General features: G+C 35.9%; 2 protein-coding genes across 4 annotated transcripts; one reads left to right on the plus strand and one right to left on the minus strand.

Moving 5' to 3' along the window:
• Positions 1-390: 390 nt before the first annotated feature.
• Positions 391-3,751, plus strand: LOC121266553. The gene is made up of 4 exons (XM_041170418.1): positions 391-825; positions 1,457-2,079; positions 2,480-2,995; positions 3,278-3,751. Exons 1-4 carry the CDS (start codon positions 546-548, stop codon positions 3,404-3,406), a joined length of 1,548 nt encoding a protein of 515 aa, XP_041026352.1. The 5' UTR covers positions 391-545; the 3' UTR covers positions 3,407-3,751.
• Positions 3,752-5,816: 2,065 nt separating this feature from the next.
• LOC121265215 (protein STICHEL-like 3) lies at positions 5,817-16,609 on the minus strand. Of its 3 annotated transcripts, none has more exons than XM_041168750.1 (7): positions 16,266-16,609; positions 13,452-15,986; positions 11,459-11,678; positions 10,577-11,137; positions 8,645-9,227; positions 7,059-7,122; positions 5,817-6,142 (listed from the first exon to the last, which is right to left on the minus strand). In XM_041168750.1, exons 2-7 carry the CDS (start codon positions 15,522-15,524, stop codon positions 6,050-6,052), a joined length of 3,594 nt encoding a protein of 1,197 aa, XP_041024684.1. In that variant the 5' UTR covers positions 15,525-15,986; positions 16,266-16,609; the 3' UTR covers positions 5,817-6,049. The 3 variants fall into 3 exon arrangements, with proteins under 3 accessions (XP_041024684.1, XP_041024683.1, XP_041024682.1); XM_041168749.1 differs by having other exon boundaries at positions 13,452-16,119; XM_041168748.1 differs by having other exon boundaries at positions 13,452-16,609.
• Between the last annotated feature and the right edge of the window lie 2,454 nt (positions 16,610-19,063).

A 19,063-nucleotide genomic window follows, 5' to 3' on the forward strand; every position in this document is an offset into this window, starting at 1 on the left:
GAACGCAACCAATGTTTTATTACTATTCATTATTTTCACTTTTTCTTTAGAGTATCTCATTACTTTTTATTTATTTTTTCATTATTATTCATTATTTTATTATACAATAGAACAATGAACTTTTACTTTCAAGGACAATATCAACCTTTTCTGGGGAACTTCGGATCTGTCTTTTCTTCTCTGTTACAAAGATACCCCCATGTCTGAAAACAGAATGCGCACCAAACAAACGGTGAGGATACTTCAATGGTAATACCATAAATGCCGCAAAGTAATACTCTGCCAAATCTAATAAGCACCAAAGCAGGCATAAAAAAGAAGAGTACGTTTCATGCAATGGAAAAGTATAGATTATGTAGAAAGCAAGTTCGATTTAAATATATAAGAAGAAACAAAAAAAAGTAACATAAAAAGTTCAAGTTCTCGTATCCCATTCAAGTTCATCAATCTAATTTTCAATTCCCATGCATATATATATATATATATATAGCCAAAGAATAGAAGTATTATGTATCAAGCTCTCTAGCTAGCTTGCTATTCATTTAATGGCTAGGCAGTACAGGCAAAATCCAAGTTCTTTTCCATTTTCTATTATTCTGGTTGTGGTTTTTCTCTCCTGCGGTTTGTTTGTGCATAATATCGGTGCTGAAACTCGTGAGTATGTATCGGCTGTGGGTGATCCGGGAATGAGAAGGGATGGCCTGAGGTTGGCGATAGAGTCATGGAATCAATGCAACGAGGTTGGTGAAGAAGTTCCTCACATGGGCAGCCCGAGAGCCGCCGATTGCTTTGACTTATACAAGGCTTCTCCACCGCCGGCAACAGGTAATTAGCATGCATGCATTCCATTATTCTGTTTTTACTTTTCCTTATGGCATGAAACTCTATTAATCATCGACCATTATACCTTTCTACGGATTGAATTCAAAGCAAAAAGAAGAAAGAGGCTAGATTATTGTTTCCTTTTAGTTAATCAGATCATCTTGTGTTACGTGCAATAAAATTGTTAGGCCCCGTTTGGATTGAAAAGTGATCTCAACGATCATCTCATCTCCTCATTATAACTTTTCTAAATTTTTACACAAAATATAATAAACAATTCAACTTTTTCAAATCTCAAAATAATAATAATATTAAAAAATAATATTCTAACAATATTTTATTCAACTCATCTAAAACCATCTCATCTCATTTCATCTTATCTATCAATACAACGGGGCTTAAACTCTTGGTATAATAGGCTTTTAAGGATAGAAAAGAAACTCTGTTTTGGTTTTGGCCAGTGTATATCAGTCGATTTGTACTTGGACTTTTGTGGGTTTTATTTGTGTAAGAGAGTGTACTAGAAATCACAATTTTCTTTGAATTTCACGCAAAGTGTGAGGACATGCAATTTTGTGTACCTATGTATGTAATTGAGGTTTGTAATGAACTTGTAATATTATTATCTGGGTAGAGAACAACTGCTCCTTGTGCAAGTCCATGCCTCATATGTTGGTCCACAGAGTCACGGACAATGACAACAAGCTAGGGGTAGGTGACCCATTCCTTGGGATCCAACCAAAGGCCCTTTCCGATGTAGACCTTTACGCTGCTGCGAAAGAACTCTATCTGGGATCGAAATGTCAGGTTGAAGACACCCCAAATCCGTGGCAATTTTGGATGATCATGCTCAAGAGTGGGAACATGGACACTTTTGCTGGAAAATGCCCTAAAAATGGCCATAAAGTTGGATCTTTCGGCCCTGACAAAATGTTTCCTTGCTTTGGAAAAGGGTGCATGAACCAACCAATGATTCATCATGACTATACCACATTGCAAGGGCCTGATAGGACTACTCTTAAGGGGAGGTTTTATGGGTCATGGGACTTGGATGCTAATTTGAGTACTGATTTGGTGGGGAACATATCTTATTATTCAGTAACTTGGGAAAAGGACCTTGGTGAGGGAAGTTGGGTTTTTCATCATCTCTTGAGGACTTCAACAAAGTATCCTTGGTTAATGCTTTACTTCAGATCCGATGCCACCTTTGGATTCTCTGGTGGATACCATTACGCAACCCGAGGAATGACCAAGATTGTAAGTATATTATCTACCTGAAAAATTCTAGATATAAACCTCACACCCTGCACACTCACTTAAAAACATGTCATTTTACTTTTATACCCACTTAATGAAAATGATTTCAGAAATGTTTGTAAGTAAAATAGGATACAAAAGTAAAATGACATATTTTTAAGTGGGTGTGCAGGGTGTGAGGCTTATGGGTAGCACGACTATTTACCTTTTATTATAATCTAGTTGGAGCTAGCATTTCCCTTGAATTATTCATTTGTAGGCAGATTTGTAATTGAATTCTGTTTTTGCTCCATTAAACCCCATGCGCTGTATCATGCCCATCTGTCAGCTTTCCTTAAGATTGAAACATCAATGTTGTTAATTATTAGGTTCATATAGACTCAATATATGTGCTATGCAGATCCCAGAGTCACCAAATTTTAGAGTGAGGTTCACCTTGACTGTGATCAAAGGTGGTGGTCCTAGCAGCCAGTTCTATCTAATGGACATTGGAAGTTGTTGGAAGAACAATGGCCAGCCTTGTGATGGCGATGTGACTTCAGATGTCACACGATACAGTGAAATGATCATAAATCCAAGCACAAGAGCATCGTGCCAGCCAGGAAATCTCAATGTCTGCCCACCTTACCACACTTTCCCCAATGGGACACGCATTCATCGTAATGAAACTGATCGCTTCCCTTATGCAGCTTATCACTTGTATTGCTCCCCAGGAAATGCAGAGCAGCTTGAGGCGCCTTATAGTTTGTGTGATCCATATAGTAATCCTCAACCTCAGGAGATATTGCAGATTTTGCCACACCCAGTTTGGGGTGATTATGGGTACCCTACTAAGCAAGGAGATGGTTGGATTGGGAATCCAAGGACGTGGGATCTTGATGTTGGAAGGTTGTCTCAATCACTCTACTTTTACCAGGTTTGATTTCCTCCATTTTTCATCTCACGGTTATTTAAACTTTATGATGATCAACAAAGAGTGATTCTTAAACGACAAATTGCGGACTAGAAATTGTCAAAACTTTATTTTTCTTTCAAGATTGAATTCATTGGATTTGGGAAAAAGGAAATGTGTCAAAAAGTGTTCTTTCTACTAAATTTGTTCCATTTGCTTATAGAACTGGAAGAATGGGAATATTGGGATTCTCTTGGTGGTAATTGATTTTAGATGCTGAAAATAGCTAGAAAATTTTCATTGCAGGATCCAGGTACTCCACCAGCAAGAAGGCAGTGGATGTCTGTTGATTTGGGAACTGAAATATTTAAAGACCCTGACCAAGTTGCTGAATGGACTGTTACCGACTTTGATATCCTTATACCTAAGCAATGAAGGCATTGCATGCTAGCTTCAACTCAAACCAATGAAGCTTACAAGGTGATAGAGTAGCTTTTACCCAAAGGGTGGAATTTTCATAGGACTTTCATTGGTGTTCTTTGCATTGAAAATTTTTTCTTTTGGCTAGCTAGTTAGCAACAAGATCCAAAGCTTGGGATCCCAGATTTTTTTATCAGAGCTGGAAAGAGTGAGATATAGAGCTCTACTACTCAATTGAATATAGTCATTCTTGGTTACAACAAAGAGCTAAATTACCAGTTTCTTCCATTAATCAAGATGAAATGGAAATAAGCACATACTTTATCAATAATATATAAATCCTTCTAATCCTCCCAACATATATAGCAAGGACCAGTGCTATTATTATTACCATATATCACCCATCACAACCAATTAGAAATCGATCTCTTGTCAGGCAAGTCTGTAATTGTTTTTCTTCTTTCCCCCGCTTAAGCTGTTGCAGAGGCTTGCGTTTTTTTTTTCCTGTTTTTCTATTCTCTTCAGAGAATAAATAATCAGATTAAAACAGAACACGCTTCATAAAAATATGCCTTGATCAAGACTTCCTACAATTTTTTGGTTCAAATACTTAATTTACAATTTGGATAGAGACAATTCCGAGATGAAAAATTCTACTCACCATCCTCACACCACATAATTTTTTTATTTTTTATTCTTTTTCTCTTACCAAATATATGATATATGGATGATAAGTAGAAGAACTCAATTAGTTTAGGAGGAATAAAACTAAAAAATTAAAAAAAATTAAAAATAAATGTAGTGTATGGTGTGTGAGGATGCTAAGTAACAAAGCAATCTCTCTCCGAATTGTAGAATGAGTCAAAAAAAAAAATTATAGCAATGCATGCCTTCCTTAGGCACTGACCGATCCAAATCATTGCTTAAAACTATTTGCATGACCGGATTTCTCAAGTCAGTAAACATATATAATTTATTTTGGAAGCATTAGCGGTTTAGGTAGTTTCGCTCATGATGTTACATACTATCTACCTTCTTGAATGTTGATATATTCATAAGGTTATTGAATTTTGAATTGGGTTAAAAGAGTACTATATAAAGTGTGATTATTGGTAGGTTACACCCTATATAAAAAACCTCTAATTTGTCTTTATCCATTTCAAGCACTCATAACTAATACACAAACATAAGGAGATTGATGTTCACTTAAAAGTTCTATTTATTGAATAATGACTGATCAAGTACTTATGTTGACTTAGTGGACAAACCATTTGAAAGAGATATCAATCCATGAGGCTCTTTGGTTGTATTCACAAGCAGAGAGACTCATGGTTGTGGTCGTGGGTCCAAAGTCAAAGACCCATAGCCACTTTAAAGAGGATGAAGAAGGAGATAAGACAGAGAAAAAAGGGAAAAAGGGAGAATACAGCGTGTTCAGATGGGTGAAATAAATAACTACGATGTTTTTTACTTTTAAGTAAAAGAGTTCGGAGGCCGGGTGAGTAGGTAACCAACCCACCAACTTATTGTCTATCGTCCGCTGTCATAATTAACATATCTTCGACATCCATATAATTGCAAAGAACCTGTCATGACGGCTTTCGTTTTATATATATATTTGAAAGTGCAATATTGACTAAGAGTCTTGCTAGGTACAAGCTGTTTGGCGCACCAAATCGCGTACCGATGCTAACATGACTTTTTTATTGAAAAGAAAAATTTTGAGAGAAGAATGTGAAAATTATTTCCGTCTTCAATCAGTATCGGTGTGCGGTTTGGTGCGCAAACTTGCTTGCAATAAGACTTTTCCTATATATATAAATATATATATCAAGAACCAACATCAAGTACATTGATGCGCCTGTCTATAACTATATATATATATATAGGAAGAACCAACATCAAGGCTGGAAAATCCTGAAACTACACTACCCTATCTCAGTCTGTTCACGTATCAGTATAATCCTTAAGATCAATCTTTGTTAAAATAGATATAAAACAATAAGAAATACAAGAATGATTCAACATTGTCAAGCCAAAGAAGAATAATGGTTGGATAGTTCTAACTCTATTGGATACGCAAGTCGAGTTATTTGCGAGGAGATGTCAAGGGATTTAAACAAGAGCGCGCCATTTTCGAACCTTCGTAACAGGTTGGGCATAATACATGTCTTTTACCAGGTTAAACCCTGGACCTATGTAACGCCCTCACATCACAGATTATTTACATTTCTCTACAATTTCCAGCAGTCAGGCGAGGTAGAAAAATTGCAACTGCAGATAGTTATACAGTTACAATTTGTTCTGCATTTCCTATGCCAATGCCTTGCACAGGCCAATTTGAGCGCAAGTGTCTAAAATGAATAACAATCAAAACCGCAACCAATCATGCAAGGCTTCAATTGACTGAATAGAAGAAAAGGCCTAACAATATAAACGGTTTCTCATTAAGAAAAAAATTATATATTTAATAGAGCTGCACGATCTAATTTATTTCCTACAATTTCTCATTACCTATAAATCATACTTTTATTCAATGAAAACGGATTTGACAAAGAAACTGACCTAATAAACAGTAGGAACCTCTCTACACATTAATAATGCAAATGAGGTGGCACAATCTATCCTTCCAAGCCATCCAAAATTCTGTTCTTTGTATCATCTCGGAGACTTAGTTGAGAGACACTTTCCACAGGAAACAAGCTTCAGCAATGAATGTGGCTTTCGTGTCCTGATTTTCAAACGTGAAAGCTGCAGATGCCAACGCACATAAGCACCATCCTCAAATTGATCACAATAAGTAATCGTTATCTAAGTATTTATCATACTGCAATTGAACACGAATAAAAAAGGAAAAAACTAATGATCTTAATGCATAATTTAATCAACTTACCAATTAATATATACACCTCGAGAAAAATCGTAAAGACAATAATGGGGAAGTCTTGTCAAAACAACCTCGGTAATGACTAGCTCTAGGTCCAACCAATTATAGAAAAAGCTAATATTTCTCAAAGAAAAGACAAATCCTAATATGGCCTTGAAAAACATGAAGCATAACTCTGGAAAGAACATGATACCTCAAAATTCTAACACACTTGAAATGAGGTAGCAACTAGCAACACCAAGCATAGGCATAAGCATATCATTCAGAGAAGAAGGTACTTGGTGTTGGTTGAAGTATATTAGAATAGGCCGATAATACTCCAATTGACCCCCATAAAACACATTTATGAGTCTGGGTTTCTGAAATGAATAAGGGGGAAGGGTTACAAAATATTGGCTTTTTGACAATTCTCTAAGCCTGCCTGATTGTAATTAATAAGCACAGCTTGGCACGAACACCTATGGGGTTAAGCATATCCGTCATGCAATACACACCCAATTTCCTAAGGATTAATCTACCTCATGCCTTTTCAATTATCCCCTTATTGCTATTATGTTGCTCTCAGTCGAAATAATCAAAACCATATATACCCTATGCACAGTCAAGAAAGATGAGTATTAGGTACTAGATCACATGGTTAATTATGCAAGAGATGGCATGTTGAATTGGAATGAGAGGAAACTATCCAGACTCTTAAGAGATATCAATTTTCTTTTATTAAAAGAGCCTACAGCTCAAAAAACTTATCATAAGATCTTCATGAATTCAATCAGGCAGTACCTTCCGACGAGTTACTCTTGTTGCTTTCCAGCAAAGTAAGCTTCTTGATCTAGGTTCCAGTCTCCTGTAAATTTAAGAATTTTAGAACCAAATCAAACTTTGTTGTTTTTATACAAGTAAGAAGAATTTATTAATCCATAAATTAGGCATTGCCCAGGTACATAGGAAGTATACAAGAGATGAACCTAATTACAATCTAAACACTGTAAAAAACAGCATAAAAGTCATAAAACTAATCACATTCAATACAATAGCTGAAGCCCAAATTAACAAGGTACGAAAGAAAAAATCCCTCCCAAATCAAACTGAGACAAGAAAATGTTCGCAAGTATGCAAAATAATCTCTATACCAACTTCAACACCAAATCGTTCCATTTTGGCTGGAGAAAACATGTAGTGGTTCTAGGAAACCCATCCCAAAATTTGGTTCACAGATTAGGGCAGGTTTGGGGGATGGGATGAGACACAAAATTCTCATCTCATCTCATCTCATCTCATCATTACACCTTTTTCAAATCCCCATACAAAATATAATAAACAATTCAACTTTTTCAAATTCCAATTCACCTTTTTCAAATCCCAATACATTAATAATATTAAAACACAATATTTTAAACTCTCAAACAAAACACAAAATTCTCATCTCACCCCCCAAACCTGCCCTAAGTATACTGATATACTAAATTAAACATGAAAAAGAGAAGAAAGGTTCTGTTGTCTCTCGATAGGTAGGACGCTTAACTAAATTGCACTCCTTCATTCTGTTCCAGAAATGAGCAATCTCAAGAAAAAACAGTTATCCGTTGGTTCAAAAATATTTTTTTTCTAGCAAACTAAATATTTTGATCATAAGCCTATTACAATAGCTTTGAAGTTAAGTAGGCATCTCTTTTGTTCAAACATTTTCTATCTATCTACTCAACTCACAAGTCAAATTTACATCTCTTGCTTCTTTTCACTCTATTTATATAACTTTCTAAGAATTTCTAAACTTCTGGCCTTTTTTCCAAAAATATTAGTTTTAACAATCAATCATGTCTGTTCTTTCTTTTTTCACCGAATACGATAATTTGCCAAGATTAGGTGAAAAAGATCAAGCTATAGGATGCTGAAACTACTGAATTGAGAAGATGAGATAGACCTTTGACAAGAAATTTCACATAATCAGAGTCCATTTTACACCAAGATCTAACAGTTTCATGTCCCTGCAATTAATGTTCTTTTCTATTGGTAAGTTACACTCACACCCTCAGCTTTTTCTACAAGTACATAAGATTTTATTAATAACTACATACGGAGAAACCCAAGCACGCAGGAAGTATACAAGTGTATGCCCTCAGAGTTTTGAACCAGTGGTCTCACAGTCCATTGGGTGGTGGGGTGAGGGGATGTGGGAGGGAGGAGCTACCAGATAATGTTGCAGTCATGTAAAGGTATCAAAGTTTTGTAGTTTAATTCTAGCAGTTAGATAAGATGTTTGGTTGCTCTTAAAGGCAAAATGAAATTAAAAAATCATTTAATCTTGAGAAAGAGTACGTTTTTTATAGGCTAATCTTGAGAAAGAATACTGGAATTGCAGTACGTACAAATTCTCTTGTTCAAGCTTTTCAGCAATGGAAACTGCTCTGCGTTTTGACCATCCATTTCGCTGGGTACATCCTTCTGCCTGCTGAAGTACGTGAGCCAGAGACACCTTGCTTCTAACAAGGCTCTGGCTCTGAATTTGTTCCCCAATCTTTCTCCTTTGTGGGAGTGAATCCGTGGTTGATTTCATAGAAGAAGCTGGCCTTTCTCCCACCCATGAACCTCCCGAACCTCTTTTACCAGATACAGCATGATTATCTGTGTGTTCATTATCCCTGGGTTCTCTAGGAGAAGCTGCTACTTCGACAATTTCACTCCTCCCCATTTGAGGATTGTCAGACTGCAAGAGCTGAGCTTGAGGGCTGACCCCATTTATATCTCTAATTTGAGATAAACCAACTTTGGAAGCTGGCAACATAAGAGGCACATGCACACCTGATCCTGAATCTTTGTTTAATTCACATCTTATTTCAATTGTCACTCCGGACCCAAGAACATTCTCAAATGCTTCTAAGATGTGCCGCCTATATTTCTCTGCCCTAGATTTTGCCTGGTGTGAACTGAACATCATCTGCACAGTAGGGGCTGCAAGAAAAGGTGATTTAATTAGAGAAACAGTTAGACAATGCACAAGAAGCAAATGTAGGTCTTAAATTTCTTGATAGGTAGACGAGATGCATCTAATGGAATACATATTGCAAAAATCTGCCATGCCAATTTGAAGAAGAGAAGTCCCACATATTAACAATGGAGGTTAACAACTCTTTAATGGCATGCGTCTAAGTTTAAATATGTACATGGAAAATCAGATATAAAAGCACTTTAAACAGAATGAACATGGTCTGACACCCACCGGATCAAAAAGTTATAAACAAACTTATAGTCAATGCCATATAAACACTATGTAAAAGTATGCAAATTTGAGTACATTCTTATATACAGAAAAAATATTTTTACAATAATTTACCAACAAAAAGTTCCAAAAAGCATTTTACAAGTCACAAGTCATATAAACAAACTTAAAAAACATTAATAGCATGTAAAAAAGAAAACTAAAAAACCTGAACTTCACGCAAGTGTGAAATCTAGACTCTACGGTCATGCAGATTTAAGAGTTAAGAAGATTGAACAAGAGTTTTGGCAACAAAACAAACCATGTGGAGTACCTACACGAGTGAATGGACAATGTTAAGTCCCACATTGGAAAGATATCACACATGTAAGTGGTAATATAATATAATTGGGCTCAAATCCATAGGCTTAAACTTTTGGCTTAAGTGATATTCTGATACATTATCTTTTTTTTTTTTTTTTTTTTTTTTTTTAGAAAGAGGAACCTCGGAGACTGTACAAATGCAACATGTCTTTTTACCTGATTAAACCTCATACCCGCGTAATGAACCCCCATCACACAGATAAGGTAAATCATGAGTTTTTTTTTTTTTTTTTTTACTTGTAAATCATTGGCTTTTCACTAATGGGACGTGACTCTTAGAAATTGTTTGTACCCAAGGGTTTGAACCTTAAGACCTAGGGGAAGCATACCCCCAAGACCAATGCCCTTACCACTTAAGCCAGCCCTTAGGTGGGTTCTGAAGTATTAACTTATGGTCATGATCGATGACTTCCCAAGGTTTTCATCCTCGTAATAAACCAGTTTTCTTGAATACCATTAGGGAGGGCATTTCAATTAATACGAGAGTTGCTGGAAAATTTACTATTAATTCCATTTTTGAGTTTCCAATTTGGTGCAGGTTCTGTGTTTTCACAAGCCAAATGATCCATAAGAGTTTTCAAGCTCCCAAGCACTAAGAGTTTTCATATACAGCATTAAAAGGAAAATATGGAGAATTTTGAAAACACATTCTGATGCTGTGATAGCGGTGCACTACTCATGGCACTTGTAAATGTATTGAATGCATAATCGGGTGTACCTGCACCAAAACTGACTGAGATCAGCTTCCCTTCTTGATACAAAAACTCCTTTACGCCATTGATTTGGATTTTTTCAAGCACCTCCAACCAGATGTCTTCAATTCCTCTATGGCTTTTACCAGAAATCTGCCTGCCAGTTGTCCCAGTCATGTCAGCAGCACGTGCAGATGTCTGCTGATGAGCCATATCAGTCCCAACATATCTTTTTCTCTCTAAACTAATACCCTGAAGCGTACCATTTTGATAGATATCAGCAGAACTTCCAGCATGGAGATTTTCTACCCTCACATTTGTTGACAAGCCTCTCCCCTTATTGGACATCTCAGAAAACTCACCCATTCTCGTGGCTGAATCTCTTCCACCCACATTATCCAGGGCCATGGGACTGTGATTAAAACTAGTGTCTGCAGAAGTAGGCAGCATGTACTGCTGATCAGGAGCAAGTTGAAGCAATGCAGCTGTTAGCCATGTTAATTTGTCATTTGACATCCTTAGCTGTTTTTCAGCCTCAGATAGAGTTTTCAAAGCTTGACGCAGTTTTTCCATATCCTCTTTGGATACTGCAACCAATGTGAACACATTGAACGAGAATCAGAAAGGCCACAAGAAAATTTGGCATTCACAAATTTAAAGAGAAAGGTTAAAAGAGCATTGCTTAACACAAGAAAGGGTTCTCCATGATTTCGTAAAAGAATGAGGTGAAGAAAAGAACAATGATTTTATAAATGAATCACATGATACAGATATACACAATACACATGTAAGTCACACGTGCTCAGATATAAAGACCTGCAGAGGGCTTATATAATCAGCATCACAGCAACTAGTAAATAAGTAGATGAATTAGCAGAATTTTAATAATTGGGAAAATTTTTACTCACAGGGTTGTCGCCGAAAGAACTTCCTTCTAAACCTTTCTTTCTTGAAGTCGTAACTACCAGCAAGTATATCAGTAATGACTGTAGCAAGCTGTGACATCAAAGCTAATGGCTCCACACCAGTTTCCATTATTACTCTCAAATTCTTCACTGTATTAACTGTGTCGGCAGATAGTGCTAAATCAAGAAGATCAACCAATTTCTCATCTGAGATAAGCCCAACCTAGAAAAATACTTAACTTTTAGTTGTTACGCAATAGAAAAGAATTTTCTGTATACCATGGATACAATAATTATAAGCGACATCTAACACCAATAAGGTGCTCGAAAGAAAGCACATAGAAAGAAAGTAAAACCAGATAGGGAATAAATATGACACCCAGATATATATTACAGAAGTTGCTATACGAATGACTTACACAGTGCTCGGACATAATCATCCTAGTTAGGGTGAACATATCAGCACAAGTAACAAGAATATGAGCACCTGAACTAGCTCTACTAACAACATTCTTAGGAATGCAGACAAAAAGGAGAATAGCCATACAACCTGCAATGCTTCAAAAATCTGGAAATAAAAAGAGGATAAGGGGCGTTAGGGGCCAAGACAATGAAGCCACCCTTGTGGATAATAAGACAATAGTGTGCAACCAAAGGAAAGGTGCTTATCCATGCTAAATTAGTTGGAATATTTTTTTTTCCAAGGTGAATGCTGACCAGAGCTTCTGGAGATATAATGGGAAAAAATTATATAGGCTACCAATAAGCATGCCGTACACCAGATACACCTTTTTTTTAGGTATATCAGATATAGTAAACAACTTAGAGCGAAACCTTTTTTCTTATGTCGTGATAAGTACAGCTAAAAGTAAAATCAAAATCTATAAACCACCATACATGACCATAGGGTAATTGTTCATTTAATTACTCTTCTCCCATTTAAATTAGAAATGCATTAAGCATACGCATACAAGGTTCTAAAAAAAGCAATTGATATATAATAAGTAAAAATATAATATTACAGAAGAAAAACTAAATAACTTTGTTGATATAAGTATACATATACGTTCATTTCTTATAATAATTTTGTTAATATAGACATAAAGCCTAAACAATTTAATCTTAACTCTATTAAAACTCATCATAGTTATACTTAATTTTCCTACCAGTTTTGTGGTAAGAAACACCTATGACGGCACAATGATTTCATTCACATCATTATACCACATCGATGATGCCCCACAAAATACATAAGAATCTATGATCCTTCATGAAAATGCACATCATTATACCCACAAAACACTAAAGCATCGTATCCTTGAAACAATGTTTTCTTATTTCTAAATCCTCGTGAGCATGACATGATAAAAAAATAAATAAATAAAAATAAATAAAATAAAAAAGAGTTCCTAAATTATAGATGTATGCTAAACACTGATGACTATTATATGTCGAAATTTAGCCTTGAAATCTCTACATATAAATTCAAGCACAAAGATAGAATTCTCATTTCCTTTGGTCCCTAATAGAAAAGAACCGGCCAACAAAAAAAGAATAAAGTACTATGTCCAAAAGCTTGTGTAAACATGTTGAAAGAATCATCAGAATTCATCAAATGATGAATCGTACATGTTAGCTTAATGAAACCTGACTGTTAAACTTTAATAATTAAACTTCCTAAGGGAAAATTAGTACAGGAAAGAGTACTTCCTAAATGCATAGCTCCCACGCTTATTAAGATCATCTGGCTCAAGATAAAAGAAATCATGTTCCGACATTGTGATTAAGGAAGTGAGCATGACAAGCCACCAGCTATAGGAACAGAGAAATGAAGATCCTGTCTTATAGGATATCTAATTGCTCATTTGATGTCAATAACATCTGACGTTGGTAGCAAAAATCATAGGTTGAAATTTTTCAAGATGATAAATAGTGACAAAAAAACAGTAAATCATTCTGATTCTGATGGAGAAAGCGGAAGTGGAAAAGAACTTACCAGTTCCTGAACCAGAGGAACAGATATTCTCTGCCCAAGCAAACTCAATTGTTCAAGTGTCATCTCAGCATCCCTCAATGATCCATCAGATCTTGATGCAATGAGTTTTAGTGCATCCTTATCAATTTCCAAATCTTCTTTGGTTGCAATCCACTGCAAAGTATAGATAATATCTGCATCCTTCAACTTTGGGAAAAAGAATTTCTGGCATCTGGATATGATTATATGAGGCAAAATATCAAGACTTGAACTGACGAGGACAAAAACCACATGTCTGGGAGCTCGATCAATGACCTTTGATATGGCACTCCAGCAATCAGGGGACAAATTATCACAGTCATCAAAGATAAAAACTCTATACTGTGATCGCAGCTGGGAAACAATCATATTGTCCAGTAAATCCATAATCCTCTCAAAGTCAAAATTACTGACTGGACCAACTTCCCTTATGTTTCTACTCCTACCCATGTCATGTGCAATGCATGAATTGCAAAGTCCACAAGGTTTAGGATGTTCTGAAGACTGACAATTCAAAGCTCTAGCAAATATATGGGCACAGGAGGTTTTACCAGTGCCATGAGGTCCATAAAACACATATAGCAATCCAACCTTCCTTTTCGTTACAGCATTTGAAAGAGCTTGTGCGACCAAATTCTGTCCCACCAGATCCCTGAAGGTTCTGGGCATGTACTTTTGTGTCAGGCTCTTGTGTTGACTGTTGCGATAACCTCTCAATTTTCGTTGATCACGAGAACGAGCTTCAGAGACAAGGTCAGAATCAGCATCATGCTTGTATAAATTATCAGAAAAAATTCCAAGTTCTCCTGAATAGTCACGGATCCAACCAGCACGTTCAGTGCTTTCCTGGGATCCAGATGCCTCAACTAGCAGAGGCACTGCCTCTGCATCGGATCTTGTGGATGAGTTTGAGTAGTCCGATGGCATTGGCATGTCAGACATTTCTCTCCCATGGGCAGTTGAACCTCCTTTCTTTAACCTTGAGTCTGACAAACCACAAGAAAAACTTCTTCCAGCCATGTCAAGAATATCTTTACCTCTGTGATGAATTATTGACCAATTCCAAGGAATCCCACACCCATTTCTTGGAGCCCTAGTGACATTTGTATCAACAAATTCTTCTTCCCTCTCTTCCATGTAAGACTTGGGATTGCTTGATCCCTGAGCTAACGTATTGGATGCCACAGACAATTCATTCTGAGCTCCAATATCTCTTGAAGATGTAGTAGCTCGAGTTCTTCTAGCGCCGCGAAACTTGCGCCTTTTAACTCTACTTAACCCACTGCAGTACCCAGGAATGCTGGCTTGTGGCTCCCCAACAGTTTTTTCTGGTCGCGAATGTTCTCCACGAAGACGGATATTAGAAGATGCTACATCATCACTATCCATTTGAATGTCATTCAACTGCTCAGAAAGGGTCTTTAATGGAACATTTCCAATATGCTTTCCCCTTTGTTTACTCCTTCTACCTTTAGATTCAGAGTTCCCCAACACAACATCATGAGTCAAATCATTCCAATCTTGATCAAGTGGAGGCTTCTCATTGCCACCCAAAATGTCAGTCCTATAACTCTTCCGGGTAGATTCCTCTCTCCCAACTCTTCTACTGTTCCCAACTCCACTCTTGCTACTATGTTCACTGACTGCCGCTATGCCATCATTAACCCCACCAACCTCACCAAGAGCAACTTTTGATGTGGCTATATTTGCTGAGGGTTGTGTGCTTCCCAACACTCTCCTAGCTTTCCTCCGAGGCTCAATGCCTATAGAACTTCTCCCCTCCCGAAGCATGTCATTTTCACCCTTATTTTGGAGTAGATCAACAATGGAAGGTGAATGCCATGAGGGAGGACTTGCAGAAGGGTCCCTGAGAGATCTTGACCTCTGAAGGACGACAAGGTCCCTCATAATGGACCTATCAGCTAATATGGGGCTATGCTTATGCATATGGTTCTTTAAGTGAATACAATTCGTCAAATGGATGTGGTTGCGTAGATGATCACTAATATCACCATTCGCATCCTTAAGAATCCTATCACGGACAGCTCTGGTCATGTTCAGAACAGTAATGCATCCAATAGAAGAATCACTTTAGAAGTAAGGAAACGAGTTAAAGTATATGGCATTTCTCATTAAAGGAACGTTTCCAATCTTCGCAATTATGGCATTACAAAAGCAACAAAATCCTTAACACCCACCAACGATATACCGATGGCACAGCAAAGCACGCGACAATGCCCGAATTCAAGCAATTAGAGGTCGCCCAGCACCTATTGTCAAGTCCAGTAACCCCATCTCCAGAAATAATCCAAACTTCCCCCGAGTACAACAAAGAGTTCAAAGCGAATCATTTCTCACTCAAAGGCATGAAATTAAACCCACAACAAAACAAGAGAGTAAGCACCGAAATCCCTTCAGCCAATGAATTCAAGCTCAAAAAGTTCAAGCTTTAAAGCACCAACCCAAATGCCGGACCACAAGAAGAAGCACTAGCCAAAACAAAACACCACGCGGCAGCTGAGCTCGAATGCATGAAATCACATAGGACAAACCTAACTTTGAGCTTTCAACATGCAAAACTCAGAACAGAACAAACTCAAAAACCCACGTTTCCAAATCTCAGCAGCAATCATTCTTTTGCTCTGAAACCCTTAAGAGATTACGGATTTTGACATAACGGGGGAGAATTAGAAATGGCCGTGAGATAGAAAATGAACTTGATGTAACATCACATAAAGGGAACAAAAGAGAAAGAGGAGAAGGAGCAAAAAGCAAGAAGGCAAGCACTTCAATCACCTGAATCAGAAAGGCAAAGCAAAGTCCCGGATCTTTCACCAAGCTTCACATGCAGTTCACGAGGCCTTATTTCAAAGAAAACAATAGTCCCAGAGAGAGAGAGAGAGAGTGGAGTAAAAATAGTAACTTGAGAGTTGAGAGAGAGAGAGAGAGTGGAGTAAAAATAGTAACTTGAGAGTTGAGAGAGAGAGAGAGGGAGTGGAGGGAGGGTGGGGGGAGGAATATCGGGTGAGATCCGTTGCAGACAGACACAGAGGTCTCTGTGAAGAAGGGAGACACTGCAAGAAAAGCGGTTTGTCCGTTTGCTGAAGCATGCAAACAAATATACTTTTTCTTTGAATTTAATGTAATTTTTTTCCGTTCTTTCTTTTCAATTTTTGGGAACAAAATCGTCCTATTTTGTACAAAAGGAAAATAGAAAATCATGAAGGTTTTGAATATGGGGGAACCACCACGTCCCTTCCGTTGAATTTTCCCGTTTCTTGTTCGCATAGGGCAGGACTTTTTTGGAAGCCTATGCAAAAAGAATGAATTTCTTTACTATTTATTAAAAACAGAAGAAAAATATTGAGTGGGATTAACAAGGAATTGGCTAATTACTTTGTTTAATTAAACGTGGGACCTTAGGCCAAAAAAAATTATTAATCCATTTGCTATTAGGCATTGACTATGAGTGGGACCATGCCGAGTTTGTTTTTGCAAATAAAATAAGATGAATTGAGATAAAAATTAAAAATTAAATAAAATATTATTAGAATATATATTTTTAATATTGTTATTGTTTAAAATTTTTGAAAAAATTGAATTACTTATTTTATTTTGTGTGATAATTTGAAAAAAGTGTAATAATTAGATGAGATAAAATGTAATTTATTATAAAAACAAACGTGACCTGATCTCAAATTATTTATGAATAATAATAATATAAAAATAATAAATAATTTATGAATAATAAGAAATTATTTATAAATAATAATGTCATGTTGAGAAAAAAAAAATACACTTTTATTTAGTTATTTACTTAGTTCACTATCTATCCCCTGGGATTTGGGAAGTCTTTTCAAGTAGTTTTGAATCTTGATGAAAGATTGATTTTTTTTTTTTTTTTTTTTTGGAATAAATAGCAATATAATATATTATTTGCTTTGGAAGTTTGAATGTTCTTTTCTACGTGAATGGTTTTATTAAGGTAAAGCCATGGACTTATTATCATGTTATAGTTAGTATCACTTTAAAAGGAAAAGTGCAACTAAAAAATAAATTGACAAGGAAAAATCCAACCCACATTAATTGCTTGAGTAATAAGACTTATTAGAGGATGACAAATGTCAAACTTAACACGATCTTAAACTATAAAGAACTTATTAATTAAGACAAAAATAATTATTTTTATTATTTTTTTTTTTTTTTTTGTCAAAGACAAAATAACTTTCGGTAATTATTATTACTATATTATTATATAATTTTTAATATTTTATTGCCTCCACCGTCATTTTATAAATTAAGATTATTTAATAAAAATTTCGATACATATAATATTAATCAATATATATATATATATATATTTACAGCTGCACCATATATATTGTTGAAGTAATGGGGACAGATTGATCAATAATTAAATTCCTGTGATAATGGAAGGGGATTCTCAACAAATTGTCAATGGACTGAATCAACAAAGCAAACGTTGGGATAGTGTGGGTATGATACTGAATGATACTAAAATTTTATTATCAGAATTTGACATGTGGAAAGTTAGTTATGTAAAGAGAAGTGGCAATAGTCTTGCTCACTGTCTAGCTAAGAGATCTCTTGAGCTGGCTGAGGATGTATTAGAGTTGGTTGAAAGACCATCTGTGTAATCATTTTCCTCTTATATCTTTATAAAGTGATGAAATATTTTCTTCAAAAAAAAAGTGAATATGACTGTACGTCATATATATATTAAAGAGGGTGTCCAATCAGATATGATTGATTTCCTCTTTCTCTCATTTTATGTTTAATTCAAATTTTAAAGAACTTATTACCGGCCGTACACAATTGAGTAATGATACAGTTATTACCATTTTCCTTCGCAATTATTTAACCATTTTACAATAAATTAATATGTATTTTTTAAAATCAAAAGTATAAGAAAGTTATTAAAAATTAGTTTTTTATTATTAAGGTGTATATAAGTTGCCAGCTTATCACTTTTGAAATTTGAATTAATTTGCCGTCTGTTACGGAAGTTTATGTAGGAAACAATAATTCTATTTGATGACTTTTATACTATAAGTATAATTTAATTTAGAAGATAAGTTTAAAAATTTGAATTTTATATATTAAATTATGTCATCATACTATACTCCTTTTTTTATCAAAGATATTTTCATTTTTTTATGGATTTAATCTCTACATTGAATTTGTTGATACAATTTACTAGTCAATTAGAATAATCACCTATGTTGCCGATCTCATGCCAACAACATTGTGGAAAGATAACTTGTTGATTTTGGCTAGAGACTTAGGCGAGGGCTGCGAGTAGGGATGAAAACCGACCCATTCGGTTTGGTTTTTGGGCTAAACCGACACCAATTGAAAGTTAATTTGTGGGGGAGAAAATCGGCCGAAACCAGTCGACGGGGGAGGAGAAACACCGGCCGAAACCGTTGCTTTATTTCTCTGGCAGTTCAAGGTCGATTTCCAGACCGAGCTTCCTCTGAGAGAGTAGAGAGAGAGAGTGTTGCAGAGAAGAGAGAGAGAAAGAGGATAAGAACAGAGAAGAACGCGAGGAAGAACACAAGAGGAGGAAGACG

The sequence above is a fragment of the Juglans microcarpa x Juglans regia genome, chromosome 5D (genome assembly GCF_004785595.1).
Source record: "Juglans microcarpa x Juglans regia isolate MS1-56 chromosome 5D, Jm3101_v1.0, whole genome shotgun sequence".
In the NCBI taxonomy this organism is placed as follows: Eukaryota; Viridiplantae; Streptophyta; class Magnoliopsida; order Fagales; family Juglandaceae; genus Juglans; species Juglans microcarpa x Juglans regia.

Excerpts from the sequence above, each read along its gene's own strand:
- LOC121266553 (XM_041170418.1), top strand. The coding sequence starts at position 546 with ATGGCTAGGCAGTACAGGCAAAATCCAAGTTCTTTTCCATTTTCTATT. Across the intron at positions 826-1,456 it reads TTCTCCACCGCCGGCAACAG|AGAACAACTGCTCCTTGTGC; the intron begins GTAATTAGCATG and ends TTATCTGGGTAG. Across the intron at positions 2,080-2,479 it reads CCCGAGGAATGACCAAGATT|ATCCCAGAGTCACCAAATTT; the intron begins GTAAGTATATTA and ends TGTGCTATGCAG.
- LOC121265215 (XM_041168750.1), bottom strand. The coding sequence starts at position 15,524 with ATGACCAGAGCTGTCCGTGATAGGATTCTTAAGGATGCGAATGGTGAT. Across the intron at positions 9,228-10,576 it reads CTCAGTCAGTTTTGGTGCAG|CCCCTACTGTGCAGATGATG; the intron begins GTACACCCGATT and ends CTTTTCTTGCAG. Across the intron at positions 6,143-7,058 it reads CAAGAGTAACTCGTCGGAAG|CTTTCACGTTTGAAAATCAG; the intron begins GTACTGCCTGAT and ends TGGCATCTGCAG.